Source organism: Corythoichthys intestinalis, chromosome 3 (genome assembly GCF_030265065.1).
Source record: "Corythoichthys intestinalis isolate RoL2023-P3 chromosome 3, ASM3026506v1, whole genome shotgun sequence".
NCBI lineage: Eukaryota > Metazoa > Chordata > Actinopteri > Syngnathiformes > Syngnathidae > Corythoichthys > Corythoichthys intestinalis.
In genome coordinates, this window is record NC_080397.1 from 2920029 (window position 1) to 2930315 (window position 10287).

At 42.2% G+C, this 10287-nt stretch overlaps 1 protein-coding gene across 4 annotated transcripts; it reads right to left on the reverse strand.

Moving 5' to 3' along the window:
- Positions 1-503: 503 nt before the first annotated feature.
- Positions 504-10218, reverse strand: zgc:112294 (transmembrane protein 17A). Of its 4 annotated transcripts, none has more exons than XM_057830943.1 (4): positions 10061-10218; positions 9748-9819; positions 9457-9570; positions 504-2459 (listed from the first exon to the last, which is right to left on the reverse strand). In XM_057830943.1, exons 1-4 carry the CDS (start codon positions 10100-10102, stop codon positions 1977-1979), a joined length of 711 nt encoding a protein of 236 aa, XP_057686926.1. In that variant the 5' UTR covers positions 10103-10218; the 3' UTR covers positions 504-1976. The 4 variants fall into 4 exon arrangements, with proteins under 4 accessions (XP_057686926.1, XP_057686924.1, XP_057686928.1 ...); XM_057830941.1 differs by having other exon boundaries at positions 9748-9854; XM_057830945.1 differs by lacking the exon at positions 504-2459 and adding an exon at positions 5415-6927.
- Between the last annotated feature and the right edge of the window lie 69 nt (positions 10219-10287).

Consider the following 10287-nt stretch of genomic DNA (forward strand, 5'->3'; position numbering starts at 1 on the left):
TAGGATATAGGATATAAATGTAAGATTTAAATCAAATATTTAGTTCTGGATTTAAACATTGAGGACCAAAACTTCTTATATAAAAATAAATATTTAGGTTGCTAAATAATGTTGCAAATGTGCAAAAAAAAAAAAAAAAAAAAAAAGTGACTCTAAAAATTTCACACCATTGCAAATGTGCAAAAAAAAAGTGACTCTAAAAATTTCACACCATTTTAAACACTGTGTGGCGCTAAATGTGAGAAAATGTTGTCGTAATTTTCAGCATGTGCTGCTTTACAAACGGCGCCCCATACATGTTAATGTCCTCCACATAGTTTCGACCTGGTTTCGAAGAATTAGGACGTAACACGCGTCGGTGCTCGTCCCGTCCAACCCTCACTCAGAAAGCGAGCGAAGTGAGTAGGTGAAAAGCAGTTTCTTTTTATTTGGCCAGCGAAGACAGCAGGTTAAAAGCAGGATCTCTTTATTTGGCTTCAGAGGGAGAAATTGGCCAACGTAAACAAACAAAACAGTCTAACAAAACCTTACCTTCCCCAACAAAAAGAAAGAGGGCAAATTAAAGAAATTTCACTAAACTACCTCCTAACAACAGGGTGTACAACAAAAAGGCTTCTCCCTCCTACATCACTGTTTTACTATTTACTAGTGATGGGTTCAGCAACACAAATGGGCCGGCGCGCACGCCGAACTCATTTAGCAATCCCTGTGTCGGTGCGCGTACCGCTTTGAGAAAATCACGTGACCGATGCACGGACGAATTGAGCTGTGTCGACAACAGTGTTGTTAATTTTACTTTAAAAAAGTAATTAATTGCAGTTACAAATTACTTTTCCTAAAACGTAATTGCGTTAGTAACTCAGTTACCTGAATGTAAGAGTAATTAGTTACTTGGCTAAGTAACTAGTGATAATTTCATGGTTTTTTTTTCTCAAAAAACAACAACAAAAACAAAAACAAACAAACAAAAAAACAGGTTGCATAATGTGAAGTTTAAAGGGTTTTGGGGACAACTGGCCCTAGCCCAATTCTTTACCCTCCACTTAACTAGACACAAGGGTATTGCGATAACTAGATAGTAACCTTTGCTATGTGTGGAAGTCATTTACAGTTGTGAATCAACCGTTAAAGTTGTTAAAATTGCTCCCGTTATTTCATTAGTTCCCTTCTGTCTACTTTCAACATGTGTAAGTTTTAAAACTGTTTAATCATTTAAAGATACATTTGAGTCAAGATTTTGCCGATTTAGGAGCATTTTAGATTTAAAAAATATATATATATTGTGTCACGGTTCCTTCCTTGTTGTATTCGTGCTGTGGAAAATGTACCAAACACAGGGAAAACACAAGCTGTCAGCCGCGTGGCACCATATTGATCTCATCGGAGAATAAGGTATTTATCGTCCCCTTGGCCTGTCTCCGGCCCTGTCCGCCCTTCTGTCGGCGGATTCGGCAGTAGGTTCTCCTGGGGCCCGTCGGGCCTGCCGGTGGAGTGGATGTCCCCTGGTCTCCGGCGCGCGGTGTGGCACCTGTCCGGGGTGCGGGGTGGGTGCCCGGGGTGGGTGGGGTATGAAGGGGGCGCTGGGGGTTGTCTGGATCAGGTGTTGGTTAGGGGCCACAACTGCAGGAGCCTACCTTTTAGTTCACGCGCTCTTCAAGTAAATATCTTTCACCCTGGCACCTACATACTCATTCATGCTTCCAGGGAGAGTCAGAACGGGGCCATAAAGTCCCGGGCCGGCTCCGCCTTGGTTTTAATGCATCACACACCAAGGTTGTGGGATGGATGGGACCTGTTGGTGACATCACAGTTGCCTCCTCAGGGCAGGCCCCGCCATTCCCGCACCTCTTTTAACGCACTACATACAGTACATCATATTCCACGGGGGAGCTCCACCCAGGGGCGGTGGGACGGGTGGCTGGGTAGAACACTACACTACCCTACCCACACAATCCCAACACGGTGCTGGGTAATGGCTACGGGGGCCTGGCAGCCTGGCCTCTATATGCCGTTGCTCCCGCGGCGTAGCCTCCTCTCTCCCTGGGCTGCCGCCCACAGGAGTGGGAGGAGGTCGGAGCGCTGATCTCGTGTCGCCCCGCGGCGGCTCCTCGGCATTCCTCTGCTTCTGCCTTCCCCTCTCTTCTCAGCCTGAGTATCCGCCCTGTGCTCCGGCACGGGTCGGTGGCTGGACACCAGTGTGCCGGCTGAATGTCGCCTGCTTCAGCGGGTGGCTCTGCCCTGCCCTGGGCTTGATGGGCCGTTGGAGGTCTCGCGATGTGCCGTGCCGGTTGGGGGGCTGCGGCTGTGGCTCGTGGGCCCACTGGGCAGGCGGGGTGGACATAGGGGTTGGTGGTGCGTCCCCTCTTCCCATCCCTGAAGGCCAGTTGAAGGGGGCGCGGGTGGCCCGGGGGACCGCCCTGGATCTCTGGGGGGGGGGTGACGATGGCCCCTTTGCTGGGCTGCGGGAGGAGGGATGGGCTGCGTTAATTTTAAGGTAACTCTTAGTTTATTATTCACATTATTTCTTTTGCAGGTGAAATGCCACATTTGTACTTTCGACCTGTCATACACAAACAGTAGCCACCTCCTCAAAGCTGGGGCATTATACAGTATAGACCCTACCCACGTGACGTCACAACTCCGCCCTCCTGACTGGTGCCGCCCAATTGTCCGTCAACACATCGCGTTTACCTGTTACGGCTACGTACATTCCTTACATACGGCGTGTTTTTCTGCTCGTAAACATTAATAATCAAAATGGTGAAGGCGTGTGTGGCGGTCGGTTGCAATAACAGAGAAGATAGACGGAGAGACTTGAAGTTCTACCGGATTCCGAGAGACCAGGAGAGGAGAGCGAGATGGGCTGCTGCAATTCGACGAGAAAACTGGGCTCCAAACGATTACCACAGATTATGTAGTAGTCATTTTATATCTGGTAAGAAGCATTTAATGTATATTTAGAGGGTTTTGGGCTGACAACCACAATTAAGATCATTGCTAGGCTAATCGCCGACAACATACACGCATGTATGTCGTGAGAGTGCTATCGCTAAACCATATAAACATTAAAAGCCCTAGCTCCATTGACAAATGACATGAAATACATTAGACTTGACAGTGGATGTTAGCAAGAACAAAAGATTTTGAATTTCGTAACTCACCTTTCCAAGCACAAGATAGATTCCTGCCGAATTTTCGTGGACGAGGACCTGTTTCACCCAACCAGCAACGAAGTATTTATAAGCCTCCAAGCTCTTAAAGTTTTTCAAACTTTCGTGAGAATAGGCTGATTTTGTGTGGACAAGATAGTTGTAAATATCAGGGTAGCTAGCAAAGTCAGGCAAAGACGGCGAAGACAGCGGGTCGAAAAACATCGATTTAGGCATCAAATATGGATCTGGCGAATGGATAAACTGAAGCTTTTCCACATAACGCCTTTTATGCAACACATCCAGTGAGTTTACGGCATCCGAAAGCACCGGGTCTTCCATGAAATGCATTATAAATTGCTCGATCAATTGAGACCATTGATAATACAGACACAAAATGACGGACAATGGGGCGGAACAATACAGCGATCACGTGATTTTGTGACGTCGGTGGGTAGGGTCTATATATATATCTATCTATCTATATATATATATGTATATATATATATATATATATATATATATATATATATATATATATATACACATATATATATATATATATATATATATATATATATATATATATATATATACATATATATATATATATATATATATATATATATATATACACATATATATATATATATATGTGAATGGGTGTAGTGTTGACTCCTGCCTACAGGAGGAGCTAGAACCCCATTTAGGCTGAATTTAGTACCCCCGTGGAAGTGTGTGGGAGTGGTGAGAAAGGAGTGGATAAAATTTGCCTGGTATAGACCCCACTCACATGATGTCACAACCACGCCTCCGCGCCATATTGTCCGTCAGCTCGTCGTGTTTACGCATTACCGCTACGTAAATTCCTCCTATTATGGCGTGTTTTTCTGCTCGTTAACATTAATAATCAAAATGGTGAAGGCATGTGTGGCGGTTGGTTGCAGTAACAGAGAAGATAGACGGAGAAACTTGAAGTTCTACCGTATTCCGAGAGACCCGGAGAGGAGAGCGAGATGGACTGCTGCAATTCGACAATTTTTAGCAAGCCCTTCTGTGTGTCACATTTGCTTTATTATTATTTTTTTTAATTCATAATTTCAACAATCTCGCCTTTGTGGCATTCTCTTTCGACACACGGGCTCTTGCAAAATACTGCTGCTGTGAAATTAAACTAGCTTCAAGTTGCTATAATTTCTCGCTGCGTATCTTCCTTGTAAATGTTGTCGTACATGTCAGCGTGTCTTGATTAGTAATATCGCGTCACATCGAACTCTTTGAAACAGCGACTGTCTCTTTGCAAATGAGGCAGACACAGTTGTTGCGTATTGTATTGAAGAAATAGTCCAATAGCCACCTATCCTTGAAGGGTCGGCCATCGCAGTCAACTTTTTTTTTTAATTGATTGTCACCATTTTAGAAAATTTAAAGTAATGGGTCACACGGGGTAATGTTGCTTAGAGTGTTGCTCTTTGCTTTGCTCGTTGCTCTGTTTTTCAAAGTTTCGTGAGAATAGGCTGAGTTTCTGTGGACAAGATTGGCTGGCAACCAGTGTTGTTAATCTTACTGAAAAAAAGTAATTAATTATAGTTACAAATTACTTCTCACAAAAAGTAATTGCGTTAGTAACTCAATTACCTGAATGTAAGAGTAATTAATTACTTGGCAAAGTAATTGGTGATAATTACTTTTTTTTTTCCCCTCAAAAAAAAAACAACAACAAAAAAAACCCAAAACATTGGCCACACTATGTGAAGTTTTTTGTGAAGGTTTTTGGTACAATTGGCCCGAGCCCAATTCTTTACCCGAATTTACCCTTTACCCTGAATCAACTGTTAAAAGTTGTTAAAACTGCTCCCATTATTGCATTTGTTCCCTTCTCTCTACTTTCGACATATGAAAGTTTTAAAACTGTTTCATCATTTAAAGATAGATTCAAGTCAAGATTTTGCCGATTTAGAAGTATTTTAGATAAAAAGTTACTTAAGTTCGCTAGGAAGGTTCTCTACAACAGAGCCGTCCTAAAAAGTCTACTGCTTTAAGATGGCGGCTGTCTACTAACGCATTTAGTGCCATGCAGTGTTGTTAATTTTACTTTAAAAATGTAATTAATTACAGTTACAAATTACTTCTCCCAAAAAGTAATTGCGTTAGTAACTCAGTTACCTGAATGTAAGAGTAATTAGTTACTTGGCAAAGTAACTAGTGATATATATATTTTTTTTTTTCTCAAAAAAAAAAAAAAAAAAAAACACAGGTCATACAATGTGAAGCTTAAAGGGTTTGGGGGACAATTGGCCCTAACCCAATTCTTTACCCTCCGCTTAACTAGACACAAGGGTATTGCGATAACTAGCTAGTAACTTTTGCTATGTGTGGAAGTCATTTAAAGTTGTGAATCAATCGTTAAAGTTGTTAAAATTTCTCCCGTTATTGCATTAGTTCCCTTCTGTCTACTTTAAACATGTGTAAGTTTTAAAACTGTTTCATCATTTAAAGATAGATTTAAGTTAAGATTTTGCCGATTTAGGAGCATTTTAGATTAAAAAAAAATTACTTAGGTTCGCTAGGAAGGATCTCTACATCAGGGCCTTCCTGAGAGGTCTACTGCTTTAAGATGGCGGCTGTTTACAAACGCATGTAGTCTTTAAAACATGTTGGCAATGCAGCAGTGTCTGTCATTTGCATCTAGTTCTATAATATGATATCTACCGTGTCATGTGGGCGTAGTTTGTCGGCTATGGCTGCAGTCAGGTATTATTGGAGCCATCTAGCATCGCGGTTGCAACGGCGTCTTCCCCACTCCTGCTCAGCTCTCGTCCCCGTGAGTCCGTTTCTCTCAGACTTTTTTTTTATTCAACAAACTTAGTAACGCGTAGTAACGCACGCCTTTCCCGCCTCAGTAACGGTAACGGCGTTGCCAAGATGAGAAAAGTAATTAATTAAATTACTCATTACTGAAAAAAATAACGCCGTTAGTAACGCCGTTATATTGTAACGCCGTTATTAACAACACTGCTGGCAACCAGTTCAGGGTGTCCCCTGCCTACTGCCCCGAGTTAGCTGGGATAGGCTCCAGCACCTCCGCGACCCTCGTGAGGAAAAGCGGCATGGAAAATGAATGAATGAATGAATGAAGATAGTTGTAGATATCAGGGTAGCAGATGTCAGGCAGAGACGGCGAAGACAGCGGGTCGAAAAATATTCAACAATTCACTTTAAAAAAAAACAATTATAAATATAATTAATAATAATTAAAAAAAAAAAAAAACACTGTAGAATATTGCTAAAATATAAAATAAAAACTGTAGAGAATTAAAATTAAAAGTACACTTATACTTAGCAAGCAAGACAAAGTAGGACAAAAACTAATGAAATAAATCAGATAAAAATCTATCGAAATGACATTAAATATCGCAATCAAACTAAATGAAGTAAAATGTATTGAAGTGAAATCTTGTCCGTTTCAGCGGCAGGCGAGGTGCGCGACAGGCGTGACGGCTCGGCGGTACGCCAGTCCGAGGACAGGTGCCCCGGCGTGTCCGGAGCTTTCCACCTTAGCCATCTGGCGCAGGTGGAAGAGCAGCGTCAACTTCCTGGTCAATGTGCGCAGCGCCAGCCCGGCGGCCAGGTTCTCCGCCAGCGCAAAGGCCAGGAACAGAATGTGTACGGCGCGCTCCAGGGGAAGGATGGCCAAACCCTCGTCCGTCACGAAGAAGAGCAATATGGGCAACTGGAACGCAAACGTCAGCACGCAGAAACAAGATAGTGCCGGAACCTGCGCGAAAACCCACATAGAAAACGACAGCAAACAAAGGAAAAAAGTTCCCAACTTAAATATTTCATTTAATTGGATTCATGTCAATATTAGACAAAGATGATCAAAGGAAGCAAAAAATAATTTTTAAATGGTGATTTTTTTTTTCATTGATTTGGGAAGAATGGAATTAGTTGTGGACACCCACATTTTCGGGCGAGGTGAGTATATTTTCACAGAGCACACCCAAACCTGACCGAGAAAAGTTGGCCAAAAGACCCAAAAATGCTGCAACAAAATTGCAATCCATTTTGAAAACGTTCCAACTTCAGCCAACGAGAGACTGGCAATCACTTCTTCCCACAGCGTAACAGCTTTTGAATATTGTATTGGAAATGTAGGTAAATGGTAAGTACTTATATAACATATTTATCTAAAGTACATTGCTACAATGCCCGAAGCGCTTTATATGACCACACATTTACTTTCACGCACACATGAACACACCAATGGTGCTGCTGCCAACCCATTGGGAGGGCACTTCGACAGTGGGCAGTCATAGCCGGGAATCGAACCGCTGACCCTTCGGTACCAGGACAACTCGAGCTACCAACTGCGCTACGGCCACCCCTACGTTAAAGGAAAATCTGCATTTAAAAAATGAACATCCTCACCTGAAACCGAAAAGCAAAATCGAGGCTGAAAACAAACCAATTACCGAGATGGCGCGGGAGCTTATCACTTTAGTTAGTTGCTAGAAGGGGGCTAAATGCTAAAAGCTGCGTCGAGCCAACACACACTTTTTCACGGGATACGTTGTCTCTAGAAGCAAGAAAAGTGCACGCTACCGAGCTATTTGCATGCACCAGTGTTCTGGTTTTGTTAAATTTTTTTTGGTAAAGTTTTATTTTTGGTAAAAAAAATAATAATAATAATTTCGGACCAAAACCACATTTTTAGTCGCGTTTGAGCATGAAAAATTTCACCCACCAAATTTTGGTGCATATCTAGTATTTACTCTTTGCTTGGTTCATCTTTCTCTGATATTTTCACTTGTTTGACAGTCTTAAACAGTCAAAAAGTGACGCAATTATACACTGCATGTAACACAGAACTGCATAAAGCAAATCAAGCTGAGCTGGGTAGTGTAACCAAAAATTTTACTCAAGTAAGAGGAGCATTACTTCAAAATAATATTACTCAAGTAAAAGTAGTCATCCAAAAAATGTACTGAAGTACAAGTAAAAAAGTATTTGGTGAAAAAAATACTCAAGTAATGAGTAACATTGTGAGCCACTGTTTACGATGTTTTATGGTTTTTTTTCCCCTCAGCACAAAGTTATCTATAAACTGTTATTATTATGCTGTACGATAACCTATTACATAACTACATTAAGCCAAAGAAATTAAAAAATATACTGTATACACATTTGGAAAATTACCGCAAATTAGAAATTTAGCATTATTCGTCCAAAGAGCATGAGTGGTCCTGGTTGAGCTTACTGTCCCCTGGGAAGACAGACTGGAGGAGGCCAATGAACATAAGAGGGCCAAATATGCAGAATTGGTGACCGAGTGCCGGAGCAATGGCTGGAAAGCCCACTGTGAACCAGTTGAGGTGGGGTGTCGAGGTTTTGCTGCTCAGTAACTTGTCTCGAACGCTTAAACTCCTGGGAGTAAAAAGGCAGCTGTGCCGAAGAGCCATCAAATCAATATCTGAGGCTGTGGAAAAAGCCTCAAGATGGCTATGGATCCAGAGGGGGGATCCTTGGAGTAGCAGGCCGCTTGGACACAAGGCTGATCACCCCCGGCTGGGTCGCCGGGGCGAGGGTGTATGATGATTAAAGACCCGAAACACCCTATGACCTCCGGTTCATTACTGATGATGTGTCCAAGTAGCACCTAGAAGTGTATTTAAGAACAGTGCCCTCTAGTGAAAATGTATGTCCTATTATGAAACTAAAAGGATATCTCCGGTTTTCCGTGGTCAATTGGTCCCAGAGAAAAACTGGGAGAGAGATTAAAATTCTTTCGAGTCATGTTGACGCTCGATGTCAAATACTTAATTTTTTTCCGGTGCTTTAAAGACACCACGCGATTGGACAGGCCGGCGTGATTGTAGAATGGCAAGCTTAGTCTGATTGTTGTTACGGAGTTATGTGATTATTGTTGTGACATCTAATTGGTGAAATTGATTTAGCCGCTGTTGGCGTCGCTGGCAAAAGAGAAGTAAAATCTAATACTGCATGTACAATAAAAAGGGGAAAATGTAATGACTAGAGTAGCCCAAAGTAGCGGAGTAAGTAGTGTCTCTTTCTTCACTAATCTACTCAAGCAAAAGTAAAAAGTATGGCTTAGTAAAACTACTCTTAGAAGTACATATTTCTCAAAAAGTTACACAAGTAAATGTAACGTATTACTACCCACCTCTGTAATCAAGTAATATGCACATAAAAAAAACAACAACAACATTTATCACATACGTATGTTATGATATCAGATCATGTACAGAATTCAAAGGAGGTTAAATGCGTGAGGTCAGGTGCTTACATTCTCCTCGAGGTTTCCAAAGTAGCCAAGGTAAAGTCGGAGAAGCTCCAGAATGGTGACAAGTACGATTCCGGTGATCAAGAGACCCTGGTAGTAGCCTGGAAGGTACACGAACTGAAAAGGGAACACACATTCTGTCAACTCAGGCACTTTAGAATGATACTGAAAATGATGTCAACAATGGCGTAAGCACAGCCTAGTTCTCAGTAGATCAAATGAATCTTTTTAAACCCAAACACTGCACCGCAGGTCCTATATCTGTTCGTTGTAATAATACAGTAGAATATTGACCTTGATTTCCAGCATGCAGACAGAGGAAAGACACCACAAGGGTAGGTAGAAGAGGTTGAAGTAGATCAACATCTGCAGAGGAAGGTTGCACGACACTTCGTTGGCCACTGACAACCGCCGCCGCCCCCACAGCCACAACAGCAATATCAGATTTATCAACAAGTTTAGAAGTTTGACAAGTAAAATGGTGTTTTACTTAGAAAATATTTGTATTATACATAAAAACCTTAGGAGGTCTAGTACACAAGTACCCACTATGCATGGGAAATTTCTGTCATAAAGTAGCCAGTAAGCTAAATGAATGAAAACCAACCTGCCCGTGAAGGTGAAAGGTCACAGCGCTCGCTGCGGACATGGTCGCTCAACACCGACGTTCCTACATAGGCCAGACCCGTACTAATGTCGTCGGGAACGGGCGAGTAGAAGATGGGCATGATTAGCGTGTTTATGGCGAGTTCACATATGCGCACACACACACACACACGCGCAGAAGGCAAATGAGATTATCAAACAGGAGGCAGGAGGCCAGCGGATTAGTCA

Coding starts and splice junctions, on each gene's coding strand:
- zgc:112294 (XM_057830941.1), bottom strand. CDS start 10,181: ATGCCCATCTTCTACTCGCCCGTTCCCGACGACATTAGTACGGGTCTG. Junction 9,855..10,060: donor CCTTTCACCTTCACGGGCAG/GTTGGTTTTCAT, acceptor GGCGGTTGTCAG/TGGCCAACGAAGTGTCGTGC. Junction 2,460..9,456: donor TTGGAAACCTCGAGGAGAAT/GTAAGCACCTGA, acceptor CTCCTCCCGCAG/CCCAGCAAAGGGGCCATCGT.